Below are 19,548 nucleotides of genomic sequence, written 5' to 3'. Positions count from 1 at the left end.
TGACTAAAAACAAGTGAAAACTAAACCGTAAATTTATTCAATGGTAGTAGGTCTCACAACAGATAAAATTCGATTACCTACATATAAGCCTTTTATTTTAGTAGAGTAGGTTTTTTGGTGTTTTGGTGGTCGAATGATCCTGGAATAGATTTTTCCACCGCCCATCAATATCGTTTCTATGGGCCAGGATCGCCGCTTTTTCTCTGACCAGGAAATTAACTTATTTATTCGCGTATGAAACTTAGCAAAGCCCTTAATTTGGCGCAATACGTCAATCAATAGTGCTAAGGTTTTTTCCCCGGAAATATGCAAAAGGACGGTCAAAAGTAGTGTGCCTCCTGCGTCGCGTTGCCAATTTAAAAATAAGAGACGGGAATTCAAAGTCGATCTACCTAAGACATTTTCAGGAATTGCTTAGTTGGTAGACACCTAGCAATTTTAGTAAATAATATGTATTAGATAGAAATTTACTATAGAAATTTCGGGGGCGAAAAATTGATCTAGGTCTTATCTCGAAGAAAACGCGCATCTTTGAGTTTTTATAATTTTTCCGAGCAAAGCTCGGTTTCCCAGACACCTTTTTGTTTTAAACAAGATAATGAGAACATCGACTATCGCACAACACTATGTTAGTATTAGCGAGATAGCAGATACAGATGTTGAGATACAACTAAGCTTCGCCTAGATTTCCACACAACAATGAAGTAAAACAATGTATATACGCATATTATTTACACCTGACTATTCTACAGCTTGTCCTCTGCGTCACGAATGTGTGCTCTTCAGATTAAAAATCGACATACCTCTATCTTGATATCATTTGAGGAAAATACTCTATTTAATAAAATACACGTTTTTTGATAAAAAGGATCTTAAGGTTTAAATCGTAAATCTGTATTTTTGTTGGGTGAAGAACACGTGACTGTGAGTACGCTGCGTAGAAGTTTGTTAGAATAAAGGGTTAAATTAAAACTATATCTGACTGTATAATAAATACAACCTACCCAATTAAAATTATTTAATGCGCCAATCTAAAATACCATGTCTGAATTTAAAATCCGAAAACTCCGACAATAAAGTACATAATTACTTAAATCTGGTGAATTCAAACATTAGGATTTAAAGCCTACGAGTATCACTACGCTAATCCTTTTCAGAATACTAAATCGGTTGATCTGTAGGTATTGGCGATATGTCTCGATCAGTGTCCATTCACTTTAATAGCTTGAATTGGTCTCCATAAGGGTTACAACTAACTGATTGATACAAATCCTCTTTACGCCTCACATGTATGTTTGATGAAGGATTTGTATTAATATTGATTATCTCGCTGGAGCCTTATTAACAATAGCCTTTTATTAGCTTGTTAGGTATTATGTGCACTTTCTTGGATACCTATAAAGTATGCATACACCGTTAGTTCTAAGATTATCGAATAACGTCAACATGGGCGGGAGGATACTAGTTGGAGTCTTTCTTGTAAGTTCTATTTGATTCCAATTCCTGTTACAAGGCACAGCAAGTAAAAAGTTTTCCGCTTAGACACTAGAATTCAATGATTTATTTTCCTGTTAAGAATTTTCTAGTACTGGCTATACTTAACTATATTACATCTCCGAATCGGCCCATCCCGGTAGTAATAGCTGGTGCCTGCGACTTCGTCGGCGTGGAAATCAGTCCACGATATCATCTGATTCATAAAAACTACCCTATGTCCTTCCCTGGGTCTCAAAGTAACTCCATATCAAATTTCATCTAAATTAGTTCAGCGGTTTAAGCGTGAAGAGATAATATACAGACAGGCACAGAGTTACTTTCGCATTTATAAGTTTGTAACATTAGGTAAGCAGGGATAAAGAATTATTCCCTACTTAATATTTCGAACTTTTTTTTCGCTTGGTTGGTGAATTTGGAAAAATTAAAACGTAACAACACAGGATGAATTCATCCTTGTAATTATAATGCGGTTTCAGATTTTATGCAGCGCGTGGCAAGTGCATGCGGCAGTGGCCAACTGTACGGCTGCAGGCCGCTTCGCCGACTCCAGCGACCCCACCTGTCAAAACTTCACCCTCTGCGTTTACAACCCCTTCAGCGGCAACTACCTCTCCTACTACAACCGTTGCCCAACAACCTCTGTATTCAACCCCAACACGCAAAGATGCACTACCAACTACGTATGCAACAATACTTCGACCAACCCGGTATCTGCTTGTGTAGACGAGGGATTCTTCGAAGATGAGAACTCTACGGACTGTACAACTTTTATTGCTTGCGTAGCGCTTGGCGGGAGCTTCATAGAAACGAAATATACTTGTCCAACAGGGTCGTACTTTGACCCGATTTTGGAGGATTGCTCGTTCAACTACTTGTGTCCTACCGTGTGTACCGCAGCGGGGAGGTTCGCTAACACGGCCGACAAAACGTGTGCAACTTTCTACAATTGTGTTGCTGCGCCCGGTGGTGGCTTCGTGTTGGCTCAATATACTTGCCCTTCGCCGTCTTTGTTTAATCCTAGAACTAAGCTATGTTCTACTAGGTACACGTGTACATAAATAACAAAGGAATATTTCTTCGCACGAGTACACAAGTCTTAAGAGACTTAATGGTGTAAGCCAGGATTCGGACCTAACGACTGGATTGGAAGATTTACTATGGATTTACTACTTAAGCCCTCTCATAATTTAGTATTTCAGTCATGTTTATTGAGATAACCATCAATTTTGAAATAAATTTCATTATCATGAAGTGATATACTCGTACTACAAAGTATTTGAACAAATTAAATTATTTTCAGAAAATATTTTAATTTGTTTTTATCAAGTAGAAACACTACTACTTATATAAATTATAAACTGAAATAAATGTCATATACTAAGAAAAAGCAGGCACCTGCCGCGATAGCAGAGGACGCTGGTTCGATTCCAGCCTGGGGCACTGGAGGCCTTGGTCACTTTTTCTTAGTATATGACATTTATTTCAGTTTATGAAGTGATATGATAGGTACAGTCGTCATAAGATATATCGGAGCGGCCAAGGTGTTCACAATATCTGAACACGCACTCTAACGCCCCGATAATAGAGGCGTGTTCAGATATTTGTGAGCGCCTTAGCCGCTCCGATATATCTGATGGCGACTGTACTTAACTTATTTGATTACCTTTCATAAATACGCATGTACTTTCCCACCTACCGAATTTAATTAATGCCCTAATTATAAATTACTATTTAATTACTATGATATTTGTTTACCTACTTGTACCATTATCGATATTCTCTTAGCCAAAACAAATTAGACATCTACTTAAGTTATGGTATATACTCGTACCTACACTAAGTACTTACCACTCAGTTAATATCGTTAATTAGAAAAAAGAAAACCCACAATGCCGAAAAACATATGGCATCATTCTGTCCATGGTGATATACCGCGTAATTGCTGAAGGATTACGGATTACAAACATTGCTATCATTCTGAGGAGAGATTTTGGCAATCGTCTAATTGACCCGTATTAAGTTTACAATCCACGATGCTATATAAACCGGCGTTTTGTAGGACTTTATTGAGAGCAGCAAAATGGACAGCAGGTTCGGAGTTGCAGTATTCCTCGTAAGTGTTTTTTAGCTTAATAGCTGAATAATATTGTAGAATATATCGGCACTACTTTGAAAAAAACTTGTATCTTGTTCTGTCAATCATAAGAAAAAGTGTCGGTGTCTATACGTATGGGATACATACAGAGTTACTGCCTTTCAACTTTGAGTAGGTAGCAGTGTGAGATACGAGATTTTTTCAAAGTAGTGACGAATAATCCAGTGAAAAAAAAAACCTACCTAGTCAAATTTGCCCCCAGTGATATTTTATAATTCGAAGAGAAAATCACACAAATTCGTATGCAAAGGTGCTAACAGCTACCTAAGCGAATAGTTTAGCTGACTGTACCTATATATGAATAATGTAAACAGTAAACAGTTACATAATAAGCTGTTTTTAAAGTAACACTGATATAGGTGCTTTGCTGCGTATGGCACGCCCACGCCGCGGTCAACTGCACGGCGGCCGGTCGGTTCGCGGACCCCGACGACACCACCTGCCAGAACTACACCCTCTGCGTCTACGACAGCTCCACCGGCACCTACCTTGCCTACAACTACGTATGCCCTACCACATCAGTCTTCAACCCCAACACGGCCCAGTGCACAGCCTCCTCCAACTACGTATGCAACGTAACTACAACCAACACGACCACATCAGTCTGCACAGAAGATGGCTATATAGCCGATCCTGATTCGACAAACTGCACTACTTACATACAATGCGTCGAGATCAACGGTACCTTCGTTGAAACAACGTACACCTGCCCAGACGACACGTATTACAACCCGAACACTACATTGTGTGAATCCGACTACAACTGTACCACCACGTCCACGTTCACCTGCACGGCAGCAGGAAGGTTCGCGAACACTACGGACACTACGTGCCAAACTTATATTTACTGCGTATTGGCGTCCGATGGTACTTACCTCGAATATGACTATACTTGCCCTTCCACGTCCGTATTTGATCCCGATACTGCAGTATGTACCACAAGCTACACTTGCACAACTTCTTAACAAATTCTGTTCCTATGTGAAGTAATATCCAATACCTGTTTATGAAAATTTATTAGTGCGTTGTAACGAGTTTATTGCCAAGAATAAAAATATATTATTACCTTAATTGTTGCATATTGTCATGTTTGTTATTATTGGTTAATTATATTGTAGCCAATGCATCATACATTGTTTAAATTTCTATGTAGACACGACACCCATCACTCTGTGGTATTGCAAATTTAACATGTGATAACCTGATAACGTATTAAGTTAAAAGAAAGTAAACATTAGAAAACAATGGTTTACTACGCAGATCTGTTGACTTACTGTAAACAATTAACAAGTTGTTAATAATGTCTATGTTTATATCTAGGAACGCGCCGTCCATATTTCCCGACTCCTCGTTTCTCTTGTGCTTTGATATGTATATTCTCTTCTTTGTGCCTGATGTAGATGTGCTCCGATATCAATAAAGAGACGAGCCTTTTAACCGTTTCCTGGTTATGTTTAAAGCTAGATTCGTCTGGCTTCACTTTAGTCTGAAATTCTGTACTAGTATTTTCATTTTTCTGCGATAGGATCAAGTTATTGTTTTTTGTAGTAGTATTGTAAAAATTTTTGAAATACATTGCTCTTGCCCTTTTTATGTATGATGATGGTAATCTGACTTTGTTCTTCTTTACGCCAATACTTACAGTGGTTGGTCTGTTCTGTTTTTTAAATATATAATCATTTGTGGTGAGTGTGGTTTCAGCTTTTTCAGGGTATATATCATTATTGTATTTGTTGTAGAAGTCGGGAACATTAGTCACTAAGAAAGTAAACTTATTGACGCGTCGCACTTGATATGTGTCAACACAAATAGCAAATTTATTCAAACTTAATATTATATACTTTATCATTATAAAATAAATGTTTACTAAATTTACTTTCATGGACATAAAGTTTCTTGAAATGTATTTATTACATTATTATTACATGCCATTTTGTCCATGCCATAGACTTGGCTTAGCTTTTCGTTTTTATACGTGTAGGTAGGTGCCCTGTAAAAGTTTGAATGCGTTGGAAATTTAAGTATAAAAAATAAAAAAGTAGAGTTAGACCGACCGAGGTAAGTCTGCAACGATTTTGATAGAGTTAGACTAAGAAATATCCGCATTAATTTTAATAGCACACACAGTGCAGACTTCTCTTGGTCTCTATACCAAAAAAATAAAAATATGGTGGTTGGTTCTAGTGGGTAGTGACCCTGCCTGCGAAGCCGATGGTCCTGGGTTCGAATCCCAGTAAGGGCATTAATTTGTATGATGATACAGATATTTGTTTCCTGAGTCATGGGTGTTTTCTATGTATTTAAGTATTTGTATAATATATATATCGTTGTCTGAGTACCCACAACACAAGCCTTCTTGAGCTTACTGTGGAACTTAGTCAATCTGTGTAAGAATGTCCTATAATATTTATTATTTTATTTATTATTATTCTATACGCATTGAAAGTTATTAACCTATACGTCATAATTTCATAGAAGCTTGACGTTTGAAGTTTGAAGAAATAACACTTGCACACTGCGTGTGCTAGAATTTTTTAGAATTTAATTTGCAGTTTTGCAGATTTATTTCGGTCTGACTCTATGGTTTCCCTCATGTTTGATTACTTATGATTGACATTTATGACAAATCTGACAACTCTGTAGTCACATTCTGATCGCGGTATGGCACTGAATTGTTAAGATGCATTACTATTAATATTAGTGTGTCAAACGTGTGTTTCTTTCAAACACTGTGACTAAAAATATATATATAAATGTGATTTAACTGATTTAGGGTGTGAAGTGATATAATTAGGATTGTTCATTTTTTTTCAAATGTTCTATTTCGAAAACCATTTCGAGATATAAGGTTTTTAAACAGTTTCCGACATTTGCTGCGATATAATAATTGAGGATTGAAGATATTTCAACAAATATCCTTATGACCTTAGTTTGACCTTCTCCTGGGCTGAATGTAAAGTCATTGCATAATAAAAGTTATCGAACCATAGTAAATAAATCCGTCACTCACGTATTGTCAAAGTTATCATTGTCATCGATTGTCATAACAAAATTTTTCAGTTAAACCGCTGCGCTTGTTTGTTACAATTTGATTTATAATTAATACCTAAACAGTAGATTTCATTGCTTAATAATATATCAAAAAACTTGTTCCTATGTGTTGGAATGAATCACAAAAATAATAGTTCGAATCCACGAAGACCTACGACGTGAAAGATGGTGCCGTGAATTAAACTTGGAATACCTACCTACTTCACGTGTTACACACAGTATTGCTGTGAGAATCACGTCGATGTAAGTATAAAATTAATATTAATTTACTACAATTAAGTATTTCAAAGCTCACTTTATTGGTAGGGTCGTGGTATCTATTTATTTTCTGTGATAATGTAGCCAGAGTATCTAAAGGCAAACCGTTAAACAGAGATGGTGCCTACTAGAAAGAAGGAATATACAAGAATACATAGCCATACTCAAAATTCAGCCTGAAACTGCTTTAAAAAGATATAATTTCTAATTTCCAGGTACATGTTGCAGTTCAAGCTGCTGATATCATGGTGGACAAGACTTAATAAAGAGTTGTGAATAATAAAACATGTTTTTGTTTACCTACTTTTTTATTAATTTGGGAAATATGTTATATATGTTTCCAAAAAAAATAGTAACTTTACATTAAATGTATGTTTATCATGTTCTGCACGAGCATCTGACAATGATGGCTTCTTGTTGACCATCCAGAAGAGAAGTGTATGGTTTGTTATTTACTCTGTTCCCAGGCATTATTTACGGTCGTAAAGTATTACGACGATTAATAATTAATATGACGTTCGTTTCAATACAAAATGCTCAACTTTGTTCTGGGCCCAAGTGCAGTTACATATCTCACAGCTGTATCTAAATAGGAATCACGATGACCTGAAATAATAGGATATAATTAGCAAAATTGGCATGTTCCTAATATAATAGTATAAGTATGTAGTACAATATCCAAACAATGGTGACAATTAAGCCGATAGAAAGCACCCACTGGGTGCTAAGCTACCTTTAGCAATGGACGCTTGTAACGATTTTATTTTATTATAAAATCTTCTTACAAATCGAATTAGTTAAAATATATATGATGTAGGTAACTTACATTTGTATTTTTGCTCCCTTGATTTCAGCCAAGTTATGGTTGGAGTTGGATGCTATATGGATACATACTCCAATAAAACTAAGTTATATTATATAACTTAGGTAGATTTCTGGAATCAGCTTTTTCAAATTTATAGCGTAGGTATTTTGAAATTAATGATTCAAAATAAACGAGTTTTCCATTCCAGACGATATTATTATTTATAGAAACACGTGACACTGACATTGTCGACAGGTGACATTACAATCAATTGACAATGACAACTATTTTTTTAATTCTTGTTGTTGCTTGTGCTTTATCAAACAGCCGACGACATGTAATTTACGAGAAGTCGTATCTCATATTTTCAATAAATTATAAATGTTCAACCGAGCCACGAATTACTAAATCATTCAAATTAGTATCTTAAATTAACCTATATTTTCCGAAAATAAAATAAAAATGCGGGTCTAAAAAAAATGAACAATCCAAATTATCCCTCTTAAAAATTCAAAAACGTTTATTTCGAACATGTATGTAATTATTTACATACATAACATAACATATACATAATTGTGTGGTTCCCAGTGAAAGGTAATTAATTCGCTCGGAAAGGGGCTAAGTAAATTGTTGTTTATCTCCTCGTGCTAAATTTGATACCCGAGCAAGCGAAGGGTTCCTAATTGGTTCGAATAGTGTCATGTTAACCCTGGCAAAATGCAAAATTAAAAATGTAAAAGAAGGTAAGTCTAGGAGCTCTTTTCTCTGACACGCCAACTTAGTCTGCAGAAAAAATTAAAATTTTGTACCAGATCGATAATTCCACCTATCCAATTTCTCGAAATTAGCCGCTTTTTGCTACTGATAATGCTGGCTTGCCAGATTATAGTTACTAAACCACCTAAGCTGTATGAATGGCTATGATGGTTAAACCAATAGTGTAACTTTATGCTAAATAAGTATTAACCGACCGACGTCCTCGTTACATTTAATTGAGTAAGTACTTATGTCAAAAATCCTTTATCGGACGGAGAATACACGGTGTAACATGAGGAGACCGAATAATTTTAACCACGCATTTCTGAGGTCAAAAGAAGGAAAAAATGTAATATGAGTTTAGGTCAATTTCGCCAAAAAAAAAATTATTTTTTGTTGTGTTTTTTTTTTTCAAGTTTTTGAATGTATTTGTACATAAAAAATAAATGTTATTGGTAAACTTGGTACTTAAAGTTGATATTTACATTTTTTTTTCTTAAAACCTTCTTTTTGCAAAGTGTTACTTGTCACTTTTTGACATCTAACAATAAGGATATTTAGACTACGTCCCATAGCAGCATCATTACCATCAAAAAGGCCTTTTACATTATGTAACAACAAAAACTCGTTTATTTTTAAATTAATATTATCTCTGAAACTAGGCGTTTTTTCAAAAAAGTTTATAGGACATTTTTGTCTCTAAATATGATCAGGAATACGCTGTTAATTATTCTGTTTACTCATGTTACACCGTGTATATCATTGATGCGAGCACGATATAATTTTATTGCATTTCACGTTGTTATATTCATTCACTAAGACGATAGTATCGTGTACCTTAGAAAAAAGTGAATGAAGACCATACAATGAATCTCGAGAGTCAGCGCGGAATCAGGGTCAAATTTGTCTAGCAAATCATCCAAATACACTAAGGAGATTCCACAGAAGTACACAAAGGAAAATAGACCTTACGAAAATGGACTGAAGAGGTAGTATGGTAGATGGATATAGAAGTTACTTACGTCGCTGTGAGGAAAGAGCCTGAGAGTTCCCGGTGTCGGTATTGTTTTCATTGCCACTGAGAACATGCTTCTTAATTGCTACTTCCGTTACGGAACATATAAAGACATAGAGCGGTTTTCCAATTCATTTTGGAAATTAGGCGTATGGCCTTTGTCGGTAGAGTTATTGCCATATCAATGGAACTTCACTTAGTATCGTGAATTTTTTCATTTTGTTCGTGCGATAATTGCTGAAAGCGGTAGTTTATCTATAAATGTAGAATAAGACGAAGAAAAGCATATAATATCCTTACTAACTATATATAATAGACTTGCAAACGGCATCTTGCTATGTATGTACATACCTACCTATTTTTAGTGTTCCGTACAAAACTTTGTTTACGGAACACTTATGGGATCACTTCGGTCTTGCAAATCAGTTAAATACGTTTTATTCAGAGACCGTTTGACATAGATACCTAAAATTTGGAACAGTTATAGCAATTACCACCACTCATATTTTAAATAAGTCAAAACTGCTTATTTCTTATTAAAGGGGGAAATTTAGGGGGTTGAGAGGGGTAGGCTGAAACTTTTTTCATTTGTAAGAATCGTGTGGGGTACCATTAGAAAGCTTGCAAAAAATTGAGTCGATGGACTGATTTTGACTTCATTTTAGACTGCAATAGTTTCGTCAAAAAATGCATTTAAAGTTGCAAGTTTTCATACAAAAATTTTCACCTCTGTCCTGGCGATTTTCGCGAAAACTATAGCTAACAGGCAGCTGACCAGTCAATACCCAACTTAAAGAAGCATGGAGACGGCGGGAAAATTATCAGCTTAACTTTATCTTTATTAGTTTTTCAACTGCAGCTTGACCTTTGGTTGCTTAGGGCTAGCTAACTGATGCTTACACTGGTCAATTCATATTAGGCGAGAAACATCCTTAGTTAAAACTTTGGCATTGAAATTTATGACTTATGTCTTTGACACAAAGTTTAATTCTGCTTGCTTATCTTTGTGGGATATTTAATTTTATCTCAATAGCCTACTATAAGTATGAGAGAGATGTACAAAATACGACCTTATTATATTGCAAATAAGTTTCAATTTCGAACGGGCTTTCCAACCAATGGACTCAAAAATCTGAAAAATTCAAATTAAGAATTCCGTTCTTGACTGTCGTTGTGTTTTTTTTTTCCACAATAGGACACATAGAGTTAGTAAGGCGTATAGAGATAATAAAGTCATTTAATATTTATGAACAGCTTTGGCCTCATATGTATAGATTTTATTGAGAGTATCTGATTCGTCGAAACAATATACACAATATTCCTTTTCATTAAGTACCATTACATTTCTGTATTAATTGTATAATTATAATATCTATTAATTATATTCAGTACTTATGTATATTTTTGAACGGATCGGTGAGCAACAAGATTCAGGGCTATAACCGCGAAAATAGAAGTTCGCAAATTGCGAGCATTTTTCTCTGTCACTCTAATTACGCCTTCATTGGAGTAAAAGAGAAAGATCCCCGCAAATTGCGAATTTCGGTTTTCGCGGTAGCCCCTCAGTCCTGTTTCGAGAAAATAATTTTGGAAGACATTAATAGTATGAATATGACAGTTAAATATCACAGTTTTTAGAAACAAAGGTAAAATTGACGAAATATTTAAAGTAAGCCGATCTTGTATTTTAGCAGTTCTAAATAATATTAAAGTCTATATATATGGCATAGAACTATAAACAAAATCAAATAAAAAATAATAATGAGTTCTAAATTCAAATTGAAGGAGTATACATTTAAGGTATTATAGGCCAAGCGCGCACCACGATATTAATTTTTGCGACACGATTTTAGAATCGCGCTGTAATATATCGCAGAAAATTCACTGCGCGCACTGCGATGAAAAAGTCGACGATTAATTTGTTCATTCTCAACATGGATTTCGTACCAGTTGCTTGTCATGAAACGTGTCTTTAATATGCGATTGCTGTATGACTTTGAGCATTTATAACACACAGGCGATCCCCGTCTATTTCCATAATTAAATGGTCAACATCTAGCGTCTCATTTTGAGACTCCATTGGAGATGCAGGTGCCGAGATTTTGGGGTTTGGAGAGCGAAATGCCGACTGAGGTCCGGCCGGTTTGCGATTTTATTATCATAGTGCGCGCGGGGCCATACAACTCCGCATGCTGCAATTCACTTTGCGACAATCGCGTCGCGAACAATCGCGGAAAAATGTGACAAATCACAATTTTAAAATCGCTGCGATTTTTTTGTCGCATATGCGCGCACTAACATATAAACACATACGTTGCATTTCTGCGACAAAATTATCGCAGGACAAAAAATCGTGGTGCGTGCTTGGCCTTACTCTAAATTATTATAATACATCAAGCATTTGCGAGATGCTCGACTTCGGCATTCAAACACAAAGCAATAGTACAAGAATCTAACTAAATGCAAAGGCCGAAGGAGCGATTCGAAGATCCGAAGCGTCCGACAGACGCGCGCCTCCCGTAACTTTTCCAAGTATTTTTAAGTACAAGTGTCTAAGTCGCAAGATCCAAACGCTGAAGTCGCATTGGGCCGAAAGCCCGAAGCATCCAGGAGGTCAGTTCTAAACACAGGTAATTAATACAAGTGTCTAAATGCGAAGGCCGGAGGCTGAGCTCCGCGTAGGGCCGAAGGCCCGAAGCCTGCAAGATGTCAGTGGTTAAACACAGAACTGACAGCCTGGACGCTTCGGGCCTTCGGCCCTACGCGGAGCTCGGCCTTCGGCTTTCGCATTTAGACACTTGTACTATTGTTCTGTGTTAAAGCACTGACATCCTGGACGCTTCGGGCCTTCGGGCTACGCGGAGGTCGGCCTTTGGCCTTCACATTTAGACACTTGTACTATTGCTCTGTGCTAAAGCGATGACATTTTGCTAAAGCTCGGTCTTCGGCCTTCGCACTTAGACACTTTGTACTATAGTTCTGTGTATGTAGTTGAATACGGTATCCTAAAAACAGGCAAACAACCTCTGTAAAATGTAACGATGCGAGCGGTACGGCTACCATCAGTTTGGCATTGACATAAACGCTACCGTGGGCGTGAACGTAATTTACTTTCTATGCATCTCGCTCGTACTGACATATTAGTGCGAAAGAGATATACCTATAGGAAGTAAATTACGTTCACGATATCGTTTATGTCAATGCCAAACTGATGGTAGCCGTACGGAACACTAAATGCCTCGAGCTATCTCGGACTTGGCCAAATTATTAAGTTAACAAGTAAATTCAATAAAAAATTAATGATATTATCCAAAGGTACCTACACAGGATTAATTACTTACTTTACTCGAAAGGCTGAAAATTAATACACACATTTTATTATAAACTTTAAATATGCTATGGGTTAAAGAGCTTTAGTAAGATTTAAATCATAATTCATATGAAATAATAGACACCTGTAACATGGAATTATATACGTATGAAAAAATAAATCCTATTACTCCACGGCCTTTGCCTCAGCACTTTGTGCGAGCAGTTCGTTGTGCGATATACCATATGTGACGTTCCACGAAAAAGGTACCTTATGGCAGCTGGCGCTTACGTCTAATAGCGCCGCAATAATATTGGAGCGACGTTAATAATAGCGTAAGCGCCAACCGCCATAAGGTACCTTTACCCCTGGGACGTCACATATAAGCTTTCATTCGCGTGTCTTGGGTAACCCCGATCGATTTTAAATCCAACACAGATCCGATAAAGGAGTATTAATTGATAATACATTGAAGGGGTGTACAGCATAAGATACAATATTACGTGCAGGCTGCATGCTTAGTGGTTACTAGGGTATAATAATATAGAGTAGAGGACCTGTGGGAAAATACAAAAGTTCCATATTCGGTGTGGAAAAGCAATAAAAAGTTGTGTAGGTATGGGTGTATTATGTATATATTTAATAATTTCAAATAATATATAAAAAATACAAATTTTAGCCCTCTATAAATAATATAAATTTTTTTTTTTTCAAAAATACTTACCTAGTTTTAAAATATCATACAACAAATATTTAATTACATATTATGTAAATTAAATTTAAAAGTAAATTAGCATGTAAAAAACTGAATTCGTATTGGCTTTATAGGGTTTTTAAATATATTACGAAAGCTGCAATTTAGTATAAGTATATAAATCAATCAGGCCGAAAATCGGTAAAATAAAAAGGTACCTCCCCTAAACATACCAACACAGCGGGGATGATTTTTTTTTACTTCGACCCTAGAGTGTGGATAACGTTGGATAGGTCTTTCAAAATAAATAGTGGTTTTGATAATAATATATGTACTTATTAGACTACACTATATATCCGTTGTAGATTAACAAACGGTTAAATTCAAAGTCTTTTCATCGCTCAGACTTTGTAGAGATTGCGGAGCTTTTCGCAACTCTATTAAAAAACATGCCACGTCTCAAAAGTTGAACCATTTTCATCATGACCACTGCACTTGGCGACTGCATAGACTACAGAGCAAAGTAAGTGCTCCACTACGTGATGTAGGCTGCATTAATAATGAGATGTAGACTTATTGCTCTCACGTAGCCGATAACTTCCGCGTAGGGTGTAATTTGAAAACATCGTTATTAAAATTACAGTGTGAAATTTCTCGCGCCTTTCTCATGAGGTCGATAAAGTTGACGAGGGAAAAATGTTGATTGGTTTAAAGAGTAAAAGTTTAAACCTCTCATCGGCCATGATTCCCATGTTCCGAACATCTTTAATAATTCGAACCGCATGCACATGGTCGGAAAATAGCCAAATTCAAGTTGCATGTTCTGGATTCGAATCTATATAAGGAGATTTTATTGTGTAATGAGACTAATGGCAGGGGTGCGAAGCTCCTGACTTCGGCCAAACTCGGCTCCGCTCGGCTCAGCATTGCTCCGAGCAATTATTAGGGTTGGCACCACTTGACTTCCTTTTGCGTGCACGACCACAGATAAGATAATCACTTGAATTTTGACAACCCTAATTGGCCGAAAGGGATAGTGCCATGTATTAGAAAGGGATAGCATGATTCGACCCTGAACCGCTGTCAATCTTCGGTTTTGTAGGGAGCTTCCTTTCTGTACGGTAGTACTATTATTTATTCTGTGCTAATGGCTATGAATATTTACTAAGGTTACTAAGTGTAAGATAATTCAATACCTATTTTATGTCTCTATGTTCATGATTTTATTTTGTTTCATTATTTATTGTTCTTTAAATTAGTATATTATCTCTTTGCCTGAGATACAGGATATTCCTAGTTCAGGCGCACGTAACAATATACGTAAAATGTAAAAGTTCACGCATAATGCAACATTAGCAATAAGGTTTTCTCAATAAATTATTCTTATTCTTATTCTTATTCTTATTCTTATTTCTCCCTAAACCTAAGTTTTTTTTTTATAAAAAAGTATGTATACCGTCAGGGCCGGATTAAGCACGTCGGGGCCCCTAGGCAGTGAGAAGCTCGGGGCCCCCTACAGTCAATTCTGCACACAGCACATTCAGTACAGGGAAATAAAAGTTTGCGTTTTTAATTTCAATCTTCAGGAGTTCAGGCGTCGGCCGAGCCGATCCAAATCGAACGATGTCTTTTTCGCTCTTATTGCATGGACATAAAGCTTTATTCTATCGGTTTTTGCCGATTCCGCGTCGCGTCAAGTGTGGGGAGAGCCCTTTAGGCTTAAGGCCAATTCCCAGTGGAATACCAAAGATGTGAGCTTCAGCGTCACTTTTTTATCTACCTCTAATGGCCAATTTTAAGCGAGGCTAAAAGCTAAGCTCACTAGTGCCGCAAAGTTGACTTTCTCAATAGTTAATGTATTATTTTGAGAGGCTGAACAGCCATTGTCCGAGCATAAGACCAAACGCCGAGCCACAAGATTAGAATCAACCTAATAATAAAGAATTTCCATATATTAAAATTACTTAAATTACTAGAGTTAGACCAAGATAAGCCTGCAACAATATTGATAGCACTCGCAGTGCAAGTATTATTTTAAACGTCAAAACTTCTATAAAATTATGATGTATAAATAACACATGCACTGCGTATGCTATCAAAATTATTGCAGACTTTTCTTGGTCTAGGTACCTCTATTAATTCACCAGTCAAGCTAACATGTAGATACAGGGTCAATTAAAGAACCAAAAATAAACGCGAGCGCAGCGAGCGCGAAAATTTTTGATAATATCGCAAATTGTGAAACCGTGTTAAAAGGCCGGGTATCGATCTTCATCTGTGCCTAAAAGTCCGAAGTGCCCCAGTGAGGCGAGCTTTTAATAAATAGTTGAGCACAGATACGAAACGAACCAATGTCCTTTGTATTAAAAAGTGAGACCGCAGGGCGAGCTTGGCGCAGCGATACTAAAGGCTAAGCTGAAATGGAGGATCTCCTCTACTCCAACACAATAAACCAATGGTAAATTGAGGCTGAAGGTCGACCATTCCTTTGAAAAACTGGGGACACTTTCGTCTTCTTTCTTTTTCTTTGTTTTGATCAATCTAGTCCTCGTGATTCTGAGTCGAAATAACCCAAAAGATGTTGGTTGTTCAAATTTTTTTTCGAACCATTTTTCCTGAAAACCTCTATTATTACAACTTTACAACAGGTACCTACGCAGAATGCGCCTCGTAAACTTTTACGTATTGCTTCAATTTTATTACAGTATTTCATTAATTTAAAGACTGGATCGAAAAAATATGCTTTGTTTTTGTTTACAAAGCATATTCATGGGTATTTTTTTTATTCTTATATATAATAATGTAAGAATAAAAAAAATACTCATGAATTTTGAGCCTATGGAACAAAATTTTATTTGGTGCGCACTGAGCCGCCGGGCCCCCTAGCCGAGGTGGGGCCCCCAAGCCGACGTGGGGCCCCTAGGCAGTTGCCTACTTTGACTTAGGGTTAATCCGGCCCTGTATACCGTTACCTACGTATAGAAATGATACGGAGCCTGAGGTCCGTTTTTGGCATCTGATCCCAAGAACTGGCGCTGGCGAAGACTAACTACGTATTCACTACCCAAATTTGTATTTGTTATATTTTGACGTTACGTCGATCGTGTAATAACATTGTTCCTAAAAATGTATTTATTCATTTATGTTGTTGATGCGCCAAAACCCTGACTACTAATTTACTTAGTATTTTTTAATGGTTAACTCAAATACATAATTTTTAGGGCTCCGTACCCAAAGGGTAAAACGGGACCCTATTACTAAGACTCTGCTGTCCGTCCGTCCGTCCGTCTGTCACCAGGCTGTATCTCACGAACCGTGATAGATAGACAGTTGAAATTTTCACAGATGATGTATGTCTGTTGCCGCTATAACAACAAATACTAAAAACAGAATAAAATAAAGATTTAAGTGGGGCTCCCATACAACAAACGTGATTTTTGACCGAAGTTAAGCAACGTCGGGCGGGGTCAGTACTTGGATGGGTGACCGTTTTTTTTTACTTTTTTTTTTGCATTATGGTACGGAACCCTTCGTGCGCGAGTCCGACTCGCACTTGCCCGGTTTTAATAAAAATTATAGGTAGAAACTAGCATTTACCCACATCAAATACTCTAGTTTGCTTAGTGAAAGATACGCGCAAATCGCACGCAGTTGCGAAAGCAGACTGTTTAGTAAGACGCACGCGCCCCATTCGAAATTTAACAATTTCTCTGAATAACAGACAGGACAGGCCATGGAATACTAACCGATAAGTTTCACAAGTTGGTGATGCAATTTCTATTGAAATGTAAGTACGAATTGCTAAATAAGGATATTCAAAAACTATTTACTTGATAATGTTGGTTTTCTCTGTAAATTTGCAGTGTAAGTATGTAGTTACCTTTTCCACTTATGTAATGGCAATGTACCTAAGTATTGCTACTAATTAAGTCTGGCACCAAGTGTTTGAATACGTGGAATAAATTACATTATTTATTTGCACTTATTGAATGAGATTTCTGCGTTGATTTTGCGACACTTTTTATTATTTAGGTACAGTTAATTAATCATATTTTTATGGATTAAATTTTTATAATTTTGGTATATTTCGTATTAAGTATATAGAGGTATTATCGGAACTTTGTTTGTCCGTTATTTATAGGCAGAAATTAGATATTTTTCGTTAGTATATAAGTCATGAAACTGTTACCTGTTATGAATACCCCAGCTAATTATTAAGTATGATGACAAGTATGTTGCCGCTACGGACTAAAGGGAGGGTGTGAAATGCATTTGTGAAACTGACACCATAGGAGTTCCATAAGCGTAACAATATGCCGCTACGTACCTACATCAGACTGGCCACGTGTCTGCCAGCAACGTTGAATAAAAAATATGACGACGACATGCAATCAGCAAGTTATTGTATCGTATCGCATGAAAACAAAAAGTGTTAATATGCTCGTGCGGTTAGCGTGTTAGTAACGCTTCCGCGATGTACGGAAGAAACACCGTACATAGTTGAAATGAGACATTGCATTTAATTATGACAAATGGTAATGTCTGATATTTACACTTAATAGGCTGCAATAATGCACCATGATGGAATTATGATTGATATCATCGAGGTAATTAGCAATTAGATTCAGTTTGGGTTGTAATGTAATCTCCTTATCTTTTCTAAGTTACTATGTAAGTATGTATGTTCTTTTTCAATGGTGTGGTGTTTGTTGTTTTTAACTAACTTCAAACTTATTACAAGTCAAACAAACTCTACAGAACCCCTACGGCCCTACACATGGGGTACTGATTATTAAAAATAGCCCTAAAACTAGCCATGTTAGTTTTTAGGCATCTTTTTCGTGTTGATCGTATCCCAAACAGTAAAATCCAACGTCGTATGAATGTGTACTTTACATAGGCTTTATTCAATGATTCTAAGAAGTATATCTAGGCGTTTTTAATTTAAATGTTGACCTAACACAAACTGAATATACCCAAAAATATTGTTTTGAGTAGGTACACTCAGTCAATTCAAACTTCGTTTAAACTTTAAAAAAATACCTAAGGGTTAAGTTGTGTCTCGGGTTCCCCCGGATCAAGGATAATAGCTTTGATACGATACGGCATGCATGATGTTACAAAAAATCGAGTTATAAACAGATGACATTCTGATCGCTTGCCGAGCGCAGACTTATTCACTCAGACGAACCAGAATAAAAGCTGGCGTGTTGCTGGTGTGTCTTAAGCGTGTTGGGCGGCGCCTGCGTGATGATCCCCTTAGTCATTCAGACTAATTTTTTTTACATGTCATTGATCATTTAGTGGTTAGGGCAACAATTATTTAGGTCAGTGAGACTAAAACAAAAGTTATTGTCATGACAATAATAATAAAACAAGCTATCACTGACATTGCTTCGATAGGGGCCCATTTTGCAGAGCCTCCTTTGCCACCGTCTGCCTAATATAAAAAGGGGAAAGTTTACAAAGCACAAATGAGGTTTTTCTACCATTAGCCTAGTCAAGTATTTAGTCCATCTTTTTGACCCATTAACCGACAATTTTTAGATTCAATTAATTCTAAAGTTTGTACATCCTGGCGGGTGCTAGCTCTTCTTGCGGAGCATCGCATGATATGACAAGGCTGACATTTCATTAAATTGTCGGAAGAGATAGATGAAGGAGGATAGAGAGAGATGACTACGCTACACCACGTCACGTTAACGAGTGGCACCGTGGCTAAGCATCCTGGAGCTCGATGCGCCCGCGCTCGCGCCACCGATGACAACACACCTGCAGTTTTGTTGCATTCTTAGACCATGAGAGGACCCATCGCATTAAAATAAAAACCGATGACAAAAATAGAGGACGAGCTTTAATAGTCATTTCGGGGAAAAGTTGACATGTATTAAGGTCTTATTATAGAAATGGGGAAGATGAGGACATAGAGTAGGTACCAACCTACTTAACGTTACATACATCTTATACGTTATCCATGTAAGTATTTACATATATATATATAATGTCT

The 19,548-nt window shown here is 36.7% G+C and overlaps 2 protein-coding genes across 2 annotated transcripts; both read left to right on the top strand.

Moving 5' to 3' along the window:
* Window positions 1-1,438: 1,438 nt before the first annotated feature.
* LOC134667002 (uncharacterized) lies at window positions 1,439-2,600 on the top strand. Its single transcript, XM_063524310.1, has 2 exons — window positions 1,439-1,479; window positions 1,974-2,600. The coding sequence occupies exons 1-2, from the start codon at window positions 1,447-1,449 to the stop codon at window positions 2,553-2,555; spliced, it is 615 nt and encodes a 204-aa protein (XP_063380380.1). The 5' UTR covers window positions 1,439-1,446; the 3' UTR covers window positions 2,556-2,600.
* Window positions 2,601-3,562: 962 nt separating this feature from the next.
* LOC134666514 (uncharacterized) lies at window positions 3,563-4,648 on the top strand. The gene is made up of 2 exons (XM_063523702.1): window positions 3,563-3,610; window positions 4,012-4,648. Exons 1-2 carry the CDS (start codon window positions 3,578-3,580, stop codon window positions 4,615-4,617), a joined length of 639 nt encoding a protein of 212 aa, XP_063379772.1. The 5' UTR covers window positions 3,563-3,577; the 3' UTR covers window positions 4,618-4,648.
* The last annotated feature ends 14,900 nt before the right edge of the window (window positions 4,649-19,548 follow it).

This window comes from Cydia fagiglandana, chromosome 8, assembly GCF_963556715.1.
Source record: "Cydia fagiglandana chromosome 8, ilCydFagi1.1, whole genome shotgun sequence".
NCBI lineage: Eukaryota > Metazoa > Arthropoda > Insecta > Lepidoptera > Tortricidae > Cydia > Cydia fagiglandana.
The sequence above is the reverse complement of the archived record's forward strand: the minus strand, read 5'-3'. Positions and strand labels throughout refer to the sequence as shown.